The 21391-nt window shown below is 37.7% G+C and overlaps 1 protein-coding gene across 1 annotated transcript in view; it reads right to left on the bottom strand.

The window, feature by feature from the left end:
- The window catches only part of GLRB (glycine receptor beta), a 46835-nt gene that overhangs the window by 6230 nt on the left and 19214 nt on the right, over nt 1–21391 (bottom strand). The window contains exons 4-8 of the mRNA XM_009954354.2: nt 18874–19103; nt 15858–15940; nt 13053–13193; nt 9517–9669; nt 2906–3198 (exon numbers count right to left, since the gene is read on the bottom strand). Of these exons, the coding sequence (XP_009952656.1) occupies nt 2906–3198; nt 9517–9669; nt 13053–13193; nt 15858–15940; nt 18874–19103 (900 nt within the window). The remainder of the gene's footprint in view (nt 1–2905; nt 3199–9516; nt 9670–13052; nt 13194–15857; nt 15941–18873; nt 19104–21391) is intronic.

Genomic DNA, 21391 nt, shown 5'->3' on the forward strand with positions numbered 1-21391 from the left:
ATTTCTCTTTTTAAACTTGATTTCCTCTAATAACTTGCAGATATGTATCAGCATGATTCAGCTAATGTCTCATAATAAATAAGTGCTTCTTTTAAGCTGGAGAAACACTTATAAATGCGATTATTCATGCTCTCTGTTTTTCCCCATTGGGAGTTTTCTGCTTCCAGGTCTTTCCTGTTGGCTTTACCTTTGAGTTCCACTTGGTCTATCCACTGTTTCAAGCCTAGCTATGGTGAGACTTCCAGCTACACCCTCAGTCACTTTTGCCTTTATATCACCTCCTATGTTGAAAGAGAACAGCCTTGATCATTTCTACCAGATGCACACTCGTTTCAGGGATGAGGTTCTAAGTTGTACTTTCCTCCTAAAGCTATATATTGGTTCACTTAAGTCTTTCCAGATATTTAGCATAGTATTTGCTCTCTCCTCACACACAATCCTACACGACCCTGATGAGAAACAGCCCCTGAAGTTATGGGACAGCACTCTGGCTTCTTTCTGTTTCGTATTCTTTATGCCTTTCAACATATAGTTTTTTTCCATTACCTGTTTCTTTAATGTTTCCCTCCCTTGCATGTTTGCCATTGTCATGACAAATGCATTCTCTACTTGATCATTACTAGGTCTGTATAGCAGCAATCCAGATTTTGTGGGGCAGGCCTAGCTTTGGATTAGAAGTCAGAGCTACCGAAAGATTTAGACCTGTTCTGATTTAGGAGTTTAGTACAGGCTTCTCCAGGGACGAGAACTTTCAAAGTACTCCTACGCGGTAGCTGCTTCACAGAGGGAGTTTTCAGCTAGGCAGATTTATAGCATCCAAATATATAAAATCTAGCATCACTGTCCTTCCACATCCTGATGTCAAATGATTCATTAGTCTGGGACCTTTTTCTGTCTCAGCCTAGTGACCTTCCCAGAAATTACCAGCCCAGGGCAACCCTCCTCAAGCAGCCTGTATTTCAAAGCAGGTGGCTGGATACAAGCTGGATCACTAGCCATAAGGGGAGGAGACCACTCAGCCACATTGCTTTTACACCAATGAATACATATTTCCAACATGTCTCAGTAAACAGGTGGGTTTTTTTAACTCTCTGTATAAAGATCATCAGAAGCTATGCATGCCCAGAACTCCACATAAATCCATCACAGATTACTGTTGCAGAGATTATAGATATTGGAATGTTAAAGGTCTCTGATAACAAATTGGGAAGACCCTGAAAAGTGAAGGTAAAGATGAGATGCTGGATCTGAGATCGCAAGATCATAGAGGGGAGACACTGCAAGATCTTGGAGAGCAGATTAAGGTTTGAATCCTAAAAACCTTCATCCTAGAATGCTGGACACCATTCATGGGGAATGTCGCTTAATTTTGGTGGACAATGACTCCCCTTCCTCTAAGTTCTAAAATGCACTGTACACCCAAACTTGCTGTCTTGAAAAAAATTACTAAAAGATGAAAGGATAGCATAGGTGATAAAAGACAATGGCAAGCACTGTAAAGGGTGTACACACTGAGAAGAGTCAGCAATTTAGCAATATGGTTTTGTTCACACTCCTGAAAAGCTAGTTTTTTGTCAATCTTGTCATTGATCAAGCCGAACACTTTTTAAGTACCTGAAATAGGAATAAATAGATTTTATGCTTCTCTGCTGGACTGTTGCAACTATTTTGTCACCAAAAAAAGGTGAATTTGGGGCCTGCAAATTGCTGAACACAAAAATATCACATTCAGTTCAGGGGAAGTAAAACTGCAGCAGAGCCATCTTCCTTTCTTCTCAGTTCCCATGTTGCCTGGGCTTGGGGAATTACTTGAGACACAAGTCAAAGCAGTCCTGGGGTTGCTCTAAGCTGAGCCTGGTTGCCTGCCAAAACAGTTCCCAGGAAATGCTTCTACCAGATGAGAATTATGGCAGTTAAGCACACTACTCTAAGATATCTGCAGCTCTTCTGGACTGGACGTAATTAGTTATGGGGTAACACCAGCTTGATACTATGACAGGTTTTCTGCCATTCTGGCATAAACTGCTCCCTCCCTAAAGAAATGTTAGTCACATTGCACACTACCAATACTACCTCTTGCATCTGGCCTAATAGCTTTATTTTATACATTGCTGAGTCATTGAAAACTATAAGCTAAATTAATATTCCACATATTGTAGCATAATGTATTTGCTTCTGTAGAATAAATGTCAATTAAATACCACTCAGGACTGAGGGCAGTTGGCCTGAGATAGACATCTAGACAGACAACTCTTGGAGCACAAACAGGGAGTTTTACACCACCAGGAATTTAGCAACGTGATGGAAAACTTTGGCCTGAGCGAAGATGTACATCTCGTCTTTAACCATATAATGAGATCTGAGCGATTTACCCATAAACTATCTGGCAACACAAGAAATGCAGGAACTGTTTGACAGACAAACAGACCTGTCTTTTGTTTACAAATGCCAAGACTTCTGGATCCCTGGCTTCAGAGATGCTTGACATGCAACATGGTGCAGCTGTGGCTATCCCCGGGAAAGTAATGAGATGGGTGTTATTTGAGTACACTCTCAGCAAATACTGACGGAGGGTCCTGTCCTCTGAATAGTTACAGTTTGACAGCTGCTATTTATTATGAGAAAAATAGCAACTGTAAAGCTGCTTGCTACTTTAGTTACCTGAAGCTCAGCAGCAACTGTGGCACTAGGATACTAAAAGACAAATTTTTCATTTATTACATCTAACCCCAGATCACTAGGGACTAATTGGTCAGATTGCTAGCCATTAATTACCAGCATGTTTTTAATGTCTTGGCCACTTCGAAGATTAAGCACTATCCAAAACTATTACAACAGTATATTCCTGGAATTCTGTTAATAGAGGATAACGCTGATTTCGCATACGCAGGTTCGCAGCTCCTACCTGTAAAGTGCTGATGTGGACAGGAGTCCCTGTGCCATTCACAGTGTTCTTCTTGGCAGCATTTCCACCCTTCCCTTCCGCTTGCTCTGCCTTGGCGATCTTTGCTTTTTCGGCTTCAATTCTCTTTGGATTGTTTAGCATTACCTGAACCACTGCATACTCCACCAGGGATGCAAACCCAAAGAGAAGGCAAACGATCAGCCAGACATCTAAGGCCTTCACGTAAGACACTTTGGGAAGTTCAGCAGCGAGAGTGGTACATTCAGATGCCAAGCTGAGCACTGAGAAAATACCTATGAAAAGAAAAACAATATATTGATTAAAGGAAACTTACCCTTAGTGACACTGGCTGTGCTCTTCCTCTGAAACAGACAATACTGAATGATGTTTTGTAACGGTGAATGGGACTTCACAATGTGGTCAGTGCAGCAGATATACAAAGTGCACTTGCCTTCAGTTAATGAACAAGTTAAACTGAATATTTAGGCAGGATATTGCAGTTAATGATGAATTACTAATAATGAGCACTTTCTTTTTATAAACAGAGAAACAAATAAGTGAGGCTAAGCTGGTTGCTGTGGTTTTCCTGCCCCATCACATATCACACATTGGGAAATTTGCTTTCCAAAGACTTATCTTACAACACGCATCAATGTCTGGGAAGATGGAAGAGAAATATATTATACTTAAACCAAAAGACTTCAAGTCCTTTAAATTAGACTACTGTTGTCCCAGAAGTCTGAAGTGTACTACAGTAGGAGAAATTCTCTAAATGACCTGTCCACAAGTGTGATATGCAAACCTTAGGTGAAAAGGAAGTTTTTGCTGAAGAGCAAAGCTGCACCAGCACATTAAAAAGTCTGTGTTCCCGATTCACTGTGAAGATGAAAACACTGAGGTGACTGAGGGTCTACAATCATTCCCTATTTGAGGTTACAGGATCTAGAGGGAGCTTTCTAGATAAATGGCATTTTGGGAAGCTCTTATCACAAAAAAAAATCCCACATATGTTGAAAGGTCACATTGTCAAACTAGGTTTCAATAAGCATTTCTCCTTACAAGGCTTCCAAATGTCACCGTCAACACAGGGCTCACATCACAAGAGACAAAATACAAGCCTGATCTCAGAGAAAGATTTCCCACAGGTTCCTATGAAATGGAAATAGTAGCATGAACAGCCACATTTGGAAAAAGCTAACTTTAGAAATGGCTGTCACGTGGGGAAAACTTATTTCAACCTCCCAGTTCAGAAAGTCCCATTTTGGTTTTGTGAATGTTAATGATAAAAATCTTTAGTTATGAGTGGGCAGCTTCATGAAATCTAATCGATATTGCCCAAAAGGAGATACTCAGTTAGTTTCAACCACATTTCTTATATTGGTCACATGTGCTATTCAAAGCACGAAAAATTTTGTAATTTGCAGAGAGATCATTTACTTCAGATTCATTTTAAGTAACTGAGGGTGAGGAAATATTAATAGAACTGAAAGTATCTGTATTGGCCCATGAAAGTATTCAATTCTAGTTGATCACAAATAACACATCCTTCTTTTGCTATTGTTCCCATTTGGATTTTAATAAGATTGATATGATACTTGGTTTGGTATTAACCTCAGATGGGCAATTTATGAGCTGCTAAAGCATTGAAGGGAAAGTATAAGGAATTATTACAGCCGTACAATTTTAAAATACAAACTTTTATGATGTTTTATTTATGTGTAAAATAAATGTATCATTGTAAACTTGTTTTTTTTTGTCCACTGAGATAATATGGAATGGCCAGATGTGCTATCTCAGATCAGAATGACATGGCAAATACTGAACAGACAATCCTCAGTGTCCACTCTGTCTTATTTTCCAACTACTGTATTTGAAGCATTCAAGTACAAACATTCCCATAAGGATAGATAGTGAGTATAGAACAGTCCTCTTTTAAAAACAAATATTTTCACTGACCAACACCAGCTGTCTGGGGATGGACACTAATTATGGATCATAAGGAGCTGCAATAACAAGCACAAATATGGCTGTAGTGCCTCTTAACACATATAGGACACCTCTGCCTATACCCAGCTTGCTCTTTGTTCTGTAACAGTGTACTGTATCAAGTACCATGTATATCTATGTCAAAAGGCAGCCTCTACCTGTACCCTGAATAATCAAATTAGCCAATGATATGGACTGGCTCAACATCTTGGATATTGTAATTTTTTTCCTACCAACTTTACAAGTGTTTACTATCTTGGTATGTGAGTACTATTATCATGCATGGTGCTGAAAACATTTGTACAACCATTTTTTAGAGCCTCAAATACTAGATCTTACAATCTTGGATTTACTTCTACAAAACTAATTCACAAATTCTACCAGCCGAAAAGATGTTAGTGGAGCTTTCATCAATTTGTTCAGTAGAGCACTCCAGGTCATGGTAACCTGCCGTTAATTTCCATTTGTCTGGAATCCTAGGATGAAAAGTTCATTCTCAGTCTGAGAAACTTCTAGGTTTTCAAAGGAACAATGAAGTGAAATAGAAGCACGGAAATATTCTCTTAAGCAACTATTTGCTTAAAAAAAAAAAAAAAAAAGGAACCAAAATAAATCCCCCTTTTCTTCTCAGGGAGCACTAAAGAGAAGGGACAGAGCTCCTTCCTCCACACTTGCAAAGTAAAGGGAAAGTTGGCTTTTCTAGGAAACACCTCTGCATTTTTGCTCCTAGTGTGGCATCTCTCTTGATGGCAACATTTAGCTTATCAGTAAGGTTAGTTAGCTCCCAGACTAAAGCATGATTGTACAGAGCTACTATTTTAAAAATACTACCTAAGGTTACACGTGGATAATATTTGAAAGTGCCAGTCCAGCAAAGCACTTCAGCACATAGTGCCAGACAAATAAATCTCCCTTTTTTGAACCCATCAAACTTACTGGCTTCAGCACTATCTCCTGGCAGTGAATTCCACAGGTTAATTAATTGTTGTATTAAATAGTATTTTCTGGTTTATGTTACTGCTTTAAAAATGTCTGGCTTCATCTCACTAATGTTATTGAAAAAGGTAATATTCTGTCTTGCTTTCCTTATAATTAGGTATCTCTGATACACTCTCTCATTAAACTTTGCAAATTAAAAGACATAATCTTGCCAATCCCTCTTCATACTACAGATTTAACATACATCTTTATGCCTTTTTTTTGAGACCTTACATTTGTTACAATTTTCTAGAATCAAGTGACTAGAACTAAGACATATCTGAGGACAGCAGTGATGGCGGGGGCATGCCTGGCTGCAGATCTAGCTGTCCTTTGTATGTGGGCAATATATCATTGATCACTACTCCAAGCTTTTAGTTACCCTGTGGTACCCACACCCGCACTCTGAACTAATGCTCCATGTTGTCAGGCCCCTGCAGGTGGACAATAGTCCGACGTCCCTCAGATCCTTACAGCTCCAGGGAAGACCTTATTCCCTTTGGGGATCGACCACACGGCAGTGAAGGAAAGAAATGAATTTTTTAAATGGATGCTGTCACTCTTTCCACCTGTAAAGAACTGGAAAGTCCTCTGCTGGGCTCATTAAAAGATGAAACACCAGCACCTAATTAGACAGAAGCATTCAGTATTATCAGCCTTTACGTTGCTTAGCCACAGCTGTCCAGATACCAGTCCTTTGTGGACTTCCCTACCACCAGACGATAGAGTTGGGTTGAAATGATACAGGTATGAACAGGGCTTGCAACTCAGTTCCTACATGAACACAGGCTTTTTCTTCAAACAAACATACATCCTTTTCCCAGAACATTAATCAGTCTACAAAAACATATTCTGCTTATTGGATTGCAGTGTCTTGTACTCCTAAATCACTGGGAAACTTCTGAGATGCCCTTGCCACGAGGAGCTGTAGCCCACTATACTTAATTCTAGGGAAGACTGCATTAGTCATAAGTACTACTAGTCATAGTTTTAGGGATGACTTCAGGTTCATAAGTAAGTCTGAAGTAGCCTCTCATCTGAAGAGATCTGTATCTAGACATTGAGAGTGTAGTGGCCAGTGGTAACACTTTCTTGGGATTAGGTATCATTCGCTTGACACACAAATGTTAATCTTGTTAGATTTCAAGGTCAACTGACTTCAAAGGTGTAGGTAGAAGAGTTAGTTTGTTGCCCTTCTGCAAACTGGAGAAACATAAACCCTACCCCAGTGACAGTGTTAACAATTTGTGTTACTAAATACTGACTCAAGACTAAAGGATGGTCAGATTTAGAGGTTTTTTTGCTTCTCTGGGGATTCAGGAAAAGTCACATAACCAGACCAATGGTTAGTATCTTTGAAAATGCATTATTTCAGAAATGCTAATGCATAAAATGAGACAATAAACACTTATAATAAAGGAAGCAAATAACAAATAAGCATGCATGTTTAGTCACAAAGACATCCATGTTACATAAAACAGCACTACGCCTCTTATAAATCTAGCATATAATTAATAAGCCTGTCTGGTTGGGTATTTGGAGTGCAGGATTATAAAAGTGGAAATACAGCTCAAATTTTGGTCATATTGGAGCTCACTATGTGAAAAATATTTCCAGTTCTTGTTTCTATCTTTTTAATTTAATGCATGCCACATATGTCTTATGTTTCACATTATGGAATGCATCCTTGCTACTTCAAGGTAAGAGATTGTATTAGTTACTTGCTATCAAACTAATACGAATTGTGACTTCTCTCCAAGTAACTAGTAGTATTTTTAAAGGTGAAAAGAAAGCTGATCTTTATTCTGAAATAGACCCCTAGAAAAAAAGATACAATAAATATCATGAAATAGTGTTTTTGTTGCATTTAATTAGAACAAGGCAACCAACTGTGGCTCACAAGCCAAAAGTAGCACTCCAGTCACGGTTCTCCACATGTCAGAATAGAATAGAATAGAGTGTTTCAGCTGGAAGAGACCTACAGCGATCATCTGGTCCAACTGCCTGACCACTTCAGGGCTGACCAAAATTTATGTTGTTAAGGGCATTGTCCAAATGCCTCTTAAACACTGACAGGCTTGGGGCATTGACCACCAACCTGTTCCAGTGTTCGACCACCCTCTCAGTAAAGAAATGTTTCCTAATGTCCAGTCTAGACCTACCCTAGCGCAGCTTTGAACCATTCCTACACGTCCTGTCACTGGACAACAAGGAGAAGAGATCAGCACCTCCCTCCCCACTTCCCCTCATCAGGAAGCTGTAGGGAGCAATGAGGTCACCCTCAGCCTCCTTTTCTCCAAACCAGACATGCCCAAAGTCCTCAGCCGCTCCTCACAGGACATGCCTTCCAGCCCTTTCACCAGCTTTGTTGCCCTCCTCTGGATGCATTCAAGGACCTTCACATCCTTCTTAAATTGGGGGCAGGGTTGTAGCTCTTAGTTTATTTTTCCTGTCATATCATTGGATGAGGAAGAGGCATGGTAGATGATCTGAGACAGAAGCAATGGGGCTCAGGCCATGCTTCCCCACCTAAGAAATTTGGTGCAGTTCCTGCTCCAGCTGGCTCTTAATGCAGGGATTTCAGCTACCCACTGCTGCAAGACTCTGCAGATCACAGACACAGACCGCTAAGGTGATGTGGCAGGTCCTGACTCCAAGGGTCTCCAGTGCTTATCAACACACGTTCATGCATGTCAGGTTGCACGGGAGGCATGTCCTGTGGGGGTGTCGAGGTTCAAGTGTGGGTGACAGATTTCTGAGGAAGTCAGGTGGCTGGACAGATTCTGCAACTGCACCCCTGGGGTCTTGAAAACAGGTGCACTGAACCTCCTGGGACATGGGAAAGATTTGGAAAGTATGGACTTGGGGAGGTGGGAGTACCAGAGAAAAGGGGCGCATGGGGAGGCCAGAGCATGGGGAAGGAGAGGTCATGACATGGGGAAGGGAATCCAAACAGGGGAAGTGTCAGGACGCAAGAGCCTGGCTCTGCATTTCATTGAGCTCTTGGGGTCAGCAGGTTTGGCCACTCCAGAGCTGGAGTCCCATGTACAATCCAATTAGTCAAGATAATATTGTTTTGGTTACCTCTGTGTCCTACTATTTCATAATAAATGAAGGGCCTGCCTACTGCATTGTGCTGAGCGGCACGAATGCACAAGCCTGAAGTACTCTCATGAACTGAGTCTCTAATGAAATAAAGCCAATCGGGTAACAAGGATGCTAATTCTCTTCCAGACATCATTCTATTTCTATTAATCTTCAGAAAAACTGCTCCAAGAGGTAGCTACTTAAGAGCATTATTCATCATCCTGATTTCTTACTGATTATTCAAATGTTCAAATTCCTACAAACTACATATTGTGACAGTGTCTGCAGCGTCACCCATACATGGATAAGATCAGATTTGTCCAGGTTGAGAGAAGCAGAGACAGTGCACTTATCACAGAAACGCTGGAACCATTATCAAGCAAAGTCTTAATGTGGAGGTGGATTTTACAGGACTAGGAATGAGGAGGTTTCCGTGAAAATGATGAGCAGATAATGGAAATGAAGTTGCTTTCAGTGTCCAGTGTCATGTTGTCAAAGCAACTGAGAATGGCTCAATGGCATTAAAATGGATTGTGATGGTATGTGTAAACACAGGTTACCCAGTGGGACTCTTGCAGCACTTGCATCAGGATTGATCCAAAATGACAGCCAGGATAGAACAACAATTAGAAGTGTAGGAGCATAAACACCCATCATGTAAAATCCAACTTGTCTTCTCAAAGTGAAGATTACTTCTACACAAGTGTAATAACCTTTAAAGAAATAAATGCATTAATGTTTAATGTGCTTTGCAGGTCAACCTCTTCCAATCTGCATCTTCCAGGCCTTTTTCTATTTAAGAGCAAAAGTTCAATGATGTGATTTTCTTTATAAAGGCAGAGTTCAACCGGGAAAAAAAGTGTTCAAAACACAGATCTGTATAACTGCCAAGTGTGGTCAGGCATGCGGTACTCTCTGTGCTCTATAAGGCACCCCCTGTCTTTTCACAGTACATCAGTAAGAGGCAGTTAAAGTGACTCTCATCTTGATGCGGGCTTCAAGAGGCAGTCCAGATAAAACCAACAGGGTCTAGCAGTCATACTAGCTTGAGCTCATCTGAAAATCCTACTTAGCATTAACTTGCGCACAAGATTGAATGACGAAATATCAGTGTAGAAAGTTTAGCATGGAGAGAGGTGAATCTGAATGTGTCTCTAAGCAGAGACTCCCCCAGTACTGAAAGCTGGTACAGGTGACTTCTAAAATTGGTACAGACTTTTTAAAAAAGACTCTAAAAACACTGTAAATTTTGAAAACAAGGAATACTGCCTCAAATATTTTAAAATAGGGATCTAAAGCACACAAACATTTCAGAAGGCATCTGTTAAGATAAATTCAATAAAAAGTAACTGCAGATACTAGAGGTTTTGCTGGATGTAACAGATGGATCAGGAAGTCCAAAAACCAGAAAACAAATTCTGTTCATATTTTCACTCAATTAGCAGAACTAGCATTTATTAATATTAATATTATCATAATAGCATTGTAAAAACAACTTCATAAACTGTTCTGTCACAAGGAAAAGACATTCTTATGTTATATTACAACAATTTCAAAATTCACATCAGTCTATACCTATCAATCAAGTTGGTGAAAGCTGATCTAGAAGACAGAATCTCTCAAAAATACATCTATTTATCTTCTGTATTTTATCAATTAAGTGCCATAGAATAAGCCACCTTAAATGTGCTGTTTGGGCATATATAACCAAAGCAACAAAACAATAAAACATTAAGGAAAAATTTCCTTGTATAGAAGACATTATATGGTATTTTATAGTTCATTCTATCTTCTTCAATGATCTGTTGTCTGACAAATTTGCCCTCTATAATTTCTGAATAGTTTCCAGATACTTTAAGGTTTTATTTTCAAATGAGTGATGACCTTCAAAATCATTATTTTTTGCTTTCTGCCAGAAATGCATTCTGTATGCCTCTGTATCATCTTTCATCAGGCAGCGAATAGCATCTATTGCCCTCATCATTCAGCTTGCAAGGACATATTTGGATCTGTCATACATATTGATAAAAAAAGAATAGGCAATTTGCAAATTTAAGTATTCAATTTATTGCCACAAAAAGTCACCCCAAATTTGTTGATCCTCTTTCTACTTAGGTAGGTATGATAAAATGTCAGTTGATGTAAATAGCCAGTAAAGATTAAGTTCTTTGCAACTAGCAAGAATCTCCTACATAAGCTATCATTTTGAAAATTTACTTCCACATGCGACACTGCCTCGTGATTACCTGACAAAATCCTTTACTGCATTGATTTTAACTATGTGTGCAAAATCTGCTTTTTTAAATACTGTCAACATAAGAATTTAAAGCAAATCAAACAACTACTGATTACTGAAAACACCTTTTAAAAACACTTCAAAGTACTAAAATATTCCATTGACATTAATGAAGTATTAATTCCACTCTTGATTATGCAATTAACATGGATGTTCTCAATTTTTAACCAGAAAGTATTTGCAATTAAAGAATTAAACAAACTTTTAAAAATTTCATGTTGTCACTCCACTCACTCTGATGGTTCCCTCATGTTCCTTCTTTAATGTTCAAATCACATACACACACACAAAATGTGACCATTTTACTGAGCATTTTGCACAGTGTCATTTCCACTTGTGGTCACAAGGCGCTGAAACTTGAGAGAACACTATTGATTTTCCTTCCTGTTCAATGGTAAAGTGTACAATTCTTAGATTTTTTTTTTTTAAGGTTCCTAAAAATACCTAAAATATAAAAATATTTTAGATGTTTAATTTTAGATTTAGGGCAAAACTCAAAATGATTATGATAACTTCAATAACAAGACAGCAATCTTGAGTAGTATTTCCTTTTTCCCTCAAACAGAATATAAGTTTTCCAATTTTCCCATTTGTATGAATTTTATTTGGGAATTGCAAGATCCATTCCTTTAATTTTTCACTATTTTATAGCCTATTTTTTCAGTAAATTCATTGCTTAATTAAGAATAAAATATTTTTCTCACTGCTAAGTAAGCTTCTACCATATCCCAGCCTAGATTTGAATACAGTCACTGCCCTTTGTTGGTTCTGCTTTCACAAAGGCAGAATTTTCCTGAGAAGAGCAATTTCTTATTATTTACAAATGGTAAATCACCTGAGATGCTGAATTATGTAGTTAGGCTAAGAACTCACCCATTTTGCAGTTAAAAAACAAACTCTATTTTCATCTTTTTTCAAGCTAAATTCCTTGACTTTGAAATCTACTAAGGTCACTTAAGATGTCTTCAGACTTAGGATCTAGCTCAGGAGCAACTGCAAGTAACAGACCCTCGACTTCACCTGAATAGTCAATGGGAAACTTGCAGAGGATCCTCGTTAAGTTTTAATGGAGATTTATTCCTATGGTACAAGAGCACTGACTAAAATACACCCTGCTGACTTCTGTTGATGTAGAAAGTCTTGTGGTTGCCACAGTATGTAAGTAGTTTGGATACAATTATAGGCAGGAATCAGTCAAGGTAGAAAAGATAAATCATTAGATTTGTTACAGAAACCATTGGATAAATTTGTGCCCGCACTCAGAAAATAATCATAGGATTAAATAAATACACGGCTGAGGACTGTAAGTAGCTTTCGATGATGACAGACTTTCCAGAACACTCAGAGAAAAGAAGAACCTGCAGGGCGAAGCATTTGAAGTTAGACTCTAATACTATGCATTTCTGGAACAAAAGTCAAACCAGAAAACTCAAATTATCCTACTTTGCTGCAACTGCCATAATTTTATGTGAACATCCTTTCAGAAAAGTTAAGACACTTACAAGCATAAATGGCTATTAGGACTATAGAAACAAAACAGTGATAGTAAGATCACAAGATATGTAAGGAAAACCAAGATAAACATTTACTCTCATCTTCAACCTAGATGTTCCTATATTTGAATTAGTTTGCAGTAATCATATGTGATAGTTACTATTATATTAGCTACTTGTTAGTGAAAAGTAATCTATTTTATCCCATGAAATGTCAGACATGAACTGGAATATTAACCATTAACTATAAACAGTAATTGAAGGAAGCTTAAAGTTTTTTACCAAGGAAATCATGTATATTGCCTACCTGTGCCTTTATAATACTTGGTACAGTTACCATATTCAATATCCTCCTTTTTAATATCAAACTGAGGCAGAGCAATTTTCTCTAGCTGTACAGGATCTCCAGACTGCCAGATAAACCGTAAGTCATCAGTTGTGTAACCAACTACAAGAACAAAACAATAATAATCACTCAAAGAACCATCTCAATCAGAGTAAACTCTACAAGAAAATCTAGCATATATGTATTGTATTTCTTTCATTCTTTTTCATTCTATTTCCTGTTCAAAGAATTAAATACAAAAATTAAATAATCCACAACTGAATTTTTATGTAGGCCTAAATTAGGACTTGATGGGTGGAACATTACTTTATCAGCAATATTATGCTGATTAAGAGGTGTTTGTTACAGTGCTTACCATTTAAACAAAGTAAGCAAAGTTCTGTTCTCCACAGCTTTGAAGTCTCCATAGTCATTCATACTCTACTTCACCAAAGCATGAAAAATATACTGAACTTTAGAGCACTCACAAGTCCTAGTAACTTCAAAAGAATTTAACGACTTAATTACTATGATGAGTCTTGGGTTTTGTGTGAAACAATGTTTCTGCTTAGTTGTTCAGATTAAAGGCCCTGATTCATGAAACCATCGCCATTCAGGAAATACTTGACCAGGAATTTAAGTAGATGTGTAGACCTACTGAAATCAATTCAGTGCCTTCATGATCTCCTGAATATGGATAGACTTCAGCATACATCAGAGTGTCTAAATCATGATATATACACCACCACCAAGGGAGATGAAATGAAAGTTAGGCTCACAATATTCAAGCATAAAGCAGTATTGACTAAATATGCATATTCATAATCACGATTTTACATGCTATTTTTCTGCTACCTTCTGTTTATTAAGGATTAACTTAAACAAAGATAATGTGTGTCAAATGGGAACAGAGATGGGGAAACAAAAACGATGGATTTGGAATGCAGTGTTTTGCAATTCAAAGCCTCTGAAAAATGTTTAAAGAGCCATTCTTTTTCTGGAGCAATTAGACAGATTTTTTTTTAATCTTTGAAAAACAGATGTGATTAAAAAAGGTAAACTGCTCACAAGCTAACTGCTCTAAGATTCACAACAACTTACTAAAATTCACAATGTCTCAAAGCTCCATGATGGAAGAGAATATAAAAAAAATTAGTTGTTTCAGTGCTTCATTCACAAAGTCAGTCTCACTCCCTTACAACATACAGCAAATCACAAAACTGCCAAGATCCTTTATGATAACAATTCCTAGACAGTGAAAATTTTGTCTACAGGGAATGTGTAGAACTGGGGATCACAACTGCAGATACGAGAAGAGCTTAGTAAAAACCAGTGGCCTTTTTGTTTTGGAAATTTAGAAACTAGAAGCAAAATACTGATTTGAAAATAATTTAAGTAGAAGAAAACTGCCTATGGCTAACAGGGAAAGCAAGCCCACTGTTGGTACTGGAGGGACAGGCAGGAGGTCATGGGTACCACTCTTAATTTTGATAACTGAATTAAAAGGTAGAAGAAAGTTTAGCGCATAGTCTTTCCAAAGGAGTAAATTTCTCCTGAATTTTAATATAACAGCATGGAGAGAGACAATAAGGTTGTTTAAGTAAAGTTATCGAGAATTTTTTAGTGAGTATTTCTTCCCTGAATAACTATACCTTGCAATGCCTGTAAAGCAACACAGACTGAGAAAGCTTGAGGAAACTTCCACTAATATTACTGTCTAATTCCAGTTTGGGTTTACCATAAGAGTTTACTTCAGCTAATGTACATACATATTAGTGACGGGCAAAACTACTATGGACGTACTACAGTTCTAAAGGCAAATGCTGGCAATCGAAAACTAAACTGTAAAGCTCTGATACCATTATTATTATTACCCTTGTTCTCACTGGGATGCCCGTCTCAGCTTTGATTAACCTGCTCTTTATTCGCTTTTGTCTTCCCTTCCCTAATCTCACCTTCCCCACAAGACCTACCTGGTGGAGTACCAACAAAGGTTTTGTATTACAGCAGGGATTGGCTGGAGCAAGCCACTTTCCTTCTCTCTCCTTCACACACTCAGGAAAACAGAATTACCATGGAAGTGGGACAATCAGCGATCAGAAGTATGCGAAAAGGCTGTACTTGAGTAGGCACCCTTGTACTTGGGATACAGGAAAGAAGGTGGGTTTCAAAAACATTTTGGTTGCAACTTCCAGCATGGCATGAAGCCCTTCAAAGATGAGACCTGGCTGCCCCTTCATAAGATCAAGTCACAGAGACCAGCGAAGGACTGGTAAGGGAGAGATGCCTGACGACAGCCACAACACATCTTGAAATCACTTTCAAAAGGTTTCGCACTAAATGCTGTCACTGTATTGGCATCAAATACTTTTCCTTTGGTACCATACCAAAAGGGTTACAAACAATGCCATGCATCATCAATGCAAGGGGATAAATCGGACCCCAACAACCTAAAAAGCAGCATAGGTTGCAGAAGTTAAAACTACCTGGAGAAATCATGGATTCTTTTTTCCAGATGATATGTGTTTCCATTTTACTGAGTTTATTGTAAATGTTTTTATAAAACTCATCAGTTGTCATTAAGTCTGATAGCAAAAGCTAAAAACAAAGTGCACAGTGCTGTAACTGTAAGAAATATTTTTGATAGGGAAATGTGTATGTTGGTGGGAATCAGTGAATATTAATTTCAAGATTAATTAAAAATGTTGATGGAATTGATCATTTTTTGTTTGATTCTCAGGCATGCCTAGAAGGCCACTGTTTTTATGTGCCGACTGATTTACGTACAGCTTTCCAATTGCATCTTGCAGCGCTGTGTATCCATAGGAAACAAGGTCAAGTCCAAAGGGCATGACAGAGTAATAGACAATCTGAAAATACAGAAATGGAATTCAAAAACAGTGTGAGCTGTCATGTAAGCAGTAGATGGCAACAAGACAAAAAATCACAGGTAGGTGATTTTCATCTTCTAACACAGCAGAAAAAATCAATTAAAGTTACAATAAGTAGCAGTTTGAAATTGACCTATCTCTACTAGTCTGAGAATAATATTTTATGAGAGTTTTAAACATATAGTAGTTCACAAATTAAAGACCTACTAATCCATGACAAAATACATATAGGTCATAAGAATAAGCAGCCCAAAGGCCCATACAGAACAGTGTCCTGTCTCCAGCAGTAGCCAATGGCAGACTCCTGAAGAACATGAGACTACAGCAATCAGGAAATGATATTTCGCCAGATATCCAGCAGACTCCCAAAAGTTGCACCTCAAGGACTTCCTAAACCAGAAGTGATAGTTCAGTATTTATGGGACCTCAACAGATTTTTTTCTCTCTTTGCTGCTTTGCTTCCAGTTGCTTTCTGGAATCCATGTAGACTTCAATCATGCACAACAACCTGCATCAAGGAATGCTATAACTGAACACACTCTAACTATCACCTTTTAACCACCTTGAGCCTGTCTCATAGTCCTTTTACTGGAAAAGAAGGTGAAAAATCAATGTGCACCCATTCTCTCTGTGCCATTCATGATTTACAGACCTCTATGCCACCACCACAATTATCTTGTTTTTTCCAGTGTGGGAAGTTCTGCCTTGCTTAGCTGTTCTTTATAAAGGATGCTGTTCCATAGCTTTGATCACCCCTGCCTCCCTTCTTGCAGTGGGAAGACCAGAATGACACCTTGTATGCAAGATGCAAGTATAGCATGAATTTATACAGTGGCGTGACGTTCTGTTTAACCCTTAATACCTCCTAGAATTCAATTTAATTTTCTCAACCAGTACCGAGCCATTAGCTGACATTCTCAGAGAACTAGCCATTATTACCCAAAGGTTGTTTTCCTAGCTGGTAATAGCCACCTCAAAACCAATCGGTTTTCACGTAAAGTTAATTTTTTCCCCATGTGCATGATTTTCAGTTATTTACATTGAATTTCATCTCATACTTTGTTGCTTAGTCATTAGATTAATTTGTAATTCTCACTGTTGTCTCTTTACTGTCCTGAATATTCTGGCACCATCAAAACTGCCTGCCAATTCACACTTTTCCAGATGATTTACGCCGAACAGCACAGGACTCAGAAGAGATTTTTCTGTAGGTCTCTACTGCTTACTTCACCTCAGGTGAGTACTAGCTGTTTATTCAGCTTCCTAATTCTTAACTATTTATGCAGGAATGAACTTTCACATGCATTTTGTCATTCATGTATTTTAATAACAAGAGATTCTTTCAGTTATATGCGGCAATATCTCTGTAAACTAAAAATACAAGGCACAGTAATTATATGTTTCAAAAAATGTAGCATGTCACCAAACCACAGTGTCTCAAAAAATTAATCTTACCTGCATACACATAATTTATGAACATTGTGTATTATTAAAATCAACAGAATGTTTTTAGAGAAAAGAATCAATTTCAAACTTCATTGAATTTGATTTTGTTATCTGGAAGTTTTCAGAAAATAACTTTTCCATCAGAAATACTTGGATTAGTGTTTCTACACTAATACGCTTGGTCTTCACTATTCAGTAACCTAACTTATTGAGTGAAATAAGCTCATTTATGAATAGCTGCAACCTGGAAAAATATTTTTAAAAAGTTTTAATGTTTCATTTAACATTTTCTATTTGAAATGGGAAGTTTCTTTTATAGCTGCAAGTGATAATCTATTTTGAAACATTAATTTCTGCAGACTTCAAAACCTGCTATGGAAACAATTGAAATCAGAACCAGGACCTTCAGACTGAGCCAAATGAAATGCTTTGATTGCCCAATATATTTTCTTTTCTGATCTCTGTTGGCAAAGGTCTTGAGATTGAGTTTCGTCATCCTGATTTGGAATGGGAAAAAAAGAACCCAGACTCTCTCATCTTCTTTCTTTTTTCTATCCACTTCTACTCCAGGAACAAATAGCTCACGTGACCATAATTTCAGAAGTGCTTTCCTCGTAATGGTAAAGTTGCAGTACATTCGGGTAATCATTATTTTCTCTATCAGGGTAGTATGTTCCAGTTCACACCAGGAGAAAATCCTGTTAACTAACTCGTCATCAGGAAATTGAGCCTAATCTCTACATATCATTGCATCCGTAAACTCTCGAGATCCATAACTGACTACAAGATCCTTTTTAATCAACCAATTTGCTGTTTTCAGTTCATGATTATTTTTATGGCATGGTGTATACCTTTGATAAACCAAGTCAAACCTCAAAAAAGTATGCATTAATTGCAATGAAATTAAACAATAATTTTGGGTCTTCTGAAAAATCTATACCCAGTAAGGCACAGAAGTTAATCAGGATTATGTCCCAGTACTTTCACAGAACATTTATACTGACAAGTTCTGCAATTTCTGCCTTTCCCTGTATCATTAGTAAGTAATCATAATTTTCTTTAGTTGATGTAGAAATTCAAGTGGTATGCAAACAATATTGTTTTGTTGAAGGCTTTACTTCAGATAGCTTATCCATTTCATCATGCTTCCAGGAATCTAAGCAACTATCAAAAGGGTTTACGTTTTGCTTCCAATAATACTAGTTTACTTAATGTGTTAGCTTAACATGACATGGAAATGTACATACACTTCACATTTCTAGCTCTTGCTGTGCTTTCAACTGACATGCTTTAAAACATCTTCATCTGATTTCTTTACACACTTTTAATTTATTGTAGTATTGTTCACAAACTCATATAAATTTAAATATTAGCCATAAACTGTATTACACTACTAAATCTAACACAGCATATATCTCTCATATCAAGGAATTTAAAAAAAGAGTAGAAATATATCAATAAAATACCTCATGCTGACTAGTACATCTCCGTCCCGAAATATAAAAAGAAGGATATTTTCTTGTGTGACATCATGGAAGTTAGCATTTTTTTCATTTGCAAAGAATAAGTCCGGCTTCCAAAGACATTTAAACATAGTTGGGTCCACTGTCAGTGTATCTGAACCTCTCCAGTCATTTGGCAGTTTGAGTCTGGGGTCATTCCACTTCTGTCTTAGAAAGATGTTGACCCTATAATCCTGACGGGAAGAATACATAAATATTAGACTAGCCAGAAACCCACAGACAAAGAAAACCATTCTATCAGACTCTGAAGAGAAAAATAATTTATGCCCTGTCACAAAGGTAGTCATCACTATTCAAATGACACTAGTAAGTGTTAAAAGACTTTACTACAAACAGGTAGATTATGTCTCACTCATGTTTTCAATATAGTAGCTTTCTTTTAAAAAAGGAACAAATTGTGTCCCCCGAATAATTTTTGCATCCCCTCGATAGCAGCCCCCTGTCACCTAGGCATAGAGAAAAGCATGCAGCAGGGCAGAGGGAGGCCATAGCTTGACTACACTAAATTGGTGTAGGCAGCAGGCACGGTATCATGTCTATCAGGATATCCTGTGAGTGTAAATTCCAGCTTATTCTCCATTTGCTTAAGTGGCAAAAATACGACACTACAAAAGCTGAAAACAGACCAGGTAGATAACAGATTTTACACTACCCACCCGCAATACAGCCTCAGATCTTGTAACAGTGATTTGGGACTGTTTTGGTAACTGAGGAAAACTGATGCCAGCTTGCAACACAAGTACTGAGGTAGCATGTATGAAAGCAGGAACAGAATAAGTCTCAGAGAGACAAAATCAAGGCTTTACACAGAGGAAACTTCCTTCTGGATTCAGCAGGACTCTTGCTCAAGCATGGACAGTAGTAGAGCCATGCTCAATGACAACCTAACTTTGCCTTCAGGAAGTGGAGTAGCATGTGTCTCTGGGCAAAACAATACCCGCACGCATTCCGTCCTTAGTGAAAGCTGTGTGCATCCAAAGGAAAAATCTGACCCAGTATGTCAGTTACAATTTTTCAGTCTTACCTCGAAGTCTTTTTTTCTTTTTACATTTCCATTTAAGCCAGTGCCTCTTTTTTTATGTATATGTAAACCAAGCAGATGACATACAGACATAAAATAAAGGTATTGTTGAAATAAAGCAAAGAAACAAAGCCCAAATAAACCAAAATTCTGTATGTAAGATAACTTCTATCTCCAGTCTTCCTAGTTGTTTTCTATGGTGGTTTTGGTTTTTCATAATTGTCTACTAGGACAAAGCATCCTGATAAGGGCTGTGTCTTTTAGAGCAATGAAAACACTGCACTGCTTTACAATTATAGCAAAATGCTAGAAATCTGTGACTGAAGGTTCTCAACATATTTTTGGGTTGTCAATGTATTCTGCACAACAAAGTAATTTTATAAAGTTGTTTATTTTACGTGTTAATTCCCTCTTTACACATTTTTCTGTTGATATGTGAGTTTTCTTCTGTTGTCCTTACTACAATGTAAACATTTACAGTCCAAAGCAAGTGCCACGTTGAGACAGTCATGCTAACTCCAATGCGAAGGAGTTCATTTGGCTGAGACCTCATGCAGAATAATTTACCCTGTTGATTTACCCTGTTAATTGGAATACAGTGCCCACTTTCCCATGTTCAGTCCAACAGTCAGATCAGCCCAGCTATTTCTTTGTAAGGAAAAGCAAAGCATCAAAACTAAGTAGAAAGAACTAAGGCAACATTTATTAATATGCATAGTTCTGAGAGATATGTTACTTGCTGGCAGTCTGGTTTTGAAAAAATATCTGCAGTCTGACTCTTGCTTATACAAAGACCTATATTATCTTGCCAAAGTAAAGAAGAAGTATAGAATAATAGTTAATATGAAGTGACTTTGTACTGGAAGGCTCTCATAGAGAAGCTTCAGAACAGGAGGGAATTCAGGTCATTATCTCAGAAAGCATCTTTTCAATTATATGTATACAATTGAAAATTTACTTTACTTGCTTCTTGCTGAAGTTCCCAGTTCCACTTCTTGTCTCACTGAAAACAATTACTTTAAACCATACGAGATAAATACTGCATACCGTTCATGTTCACAAGCATTACACTATTCATTACACCAAAATTAATTTCCCCATAAACAAGTGCATTAACCTAATTTTAACAAAGTAAGATGCCTTCTCGAAGCCATAGGCAAATGATAAACAGTCTCCAACACTCGCCTTCAGCTTACCCATTCAGAAGAGAGATGTTTACATCAGTGAAAAGCAGAATGCACTGGCAAAATAAGAATTGAAGAAAGATCAGATGGATGCTATTTTATTTCCTTCCTTGCTCTATTATAAATGAACTTACATACACCAAACAACGGGATGCTGTGACATTTTAAGAACTTGATTCTGTTCCCATTTAAGTCAATGGAAGAAAAATCCCACTAACCTAAAATAGGTAGGTTCAGTACTACCTAAATGACTAGA

This window comes from Leptosomus discolor, chromosome 4, assembly GCF_034619465.1.
Source record: "Leptosomus discolor isolate bLepDis1 chromosome 4, bLepDis1.hap2, whole genome shotgun sequence".
NCBI lineage: Eukaryota > Metazoa > Chordata > Aves > Leptosomiformes > Leptosomidae > Leptosomus > Leptosomus discolor.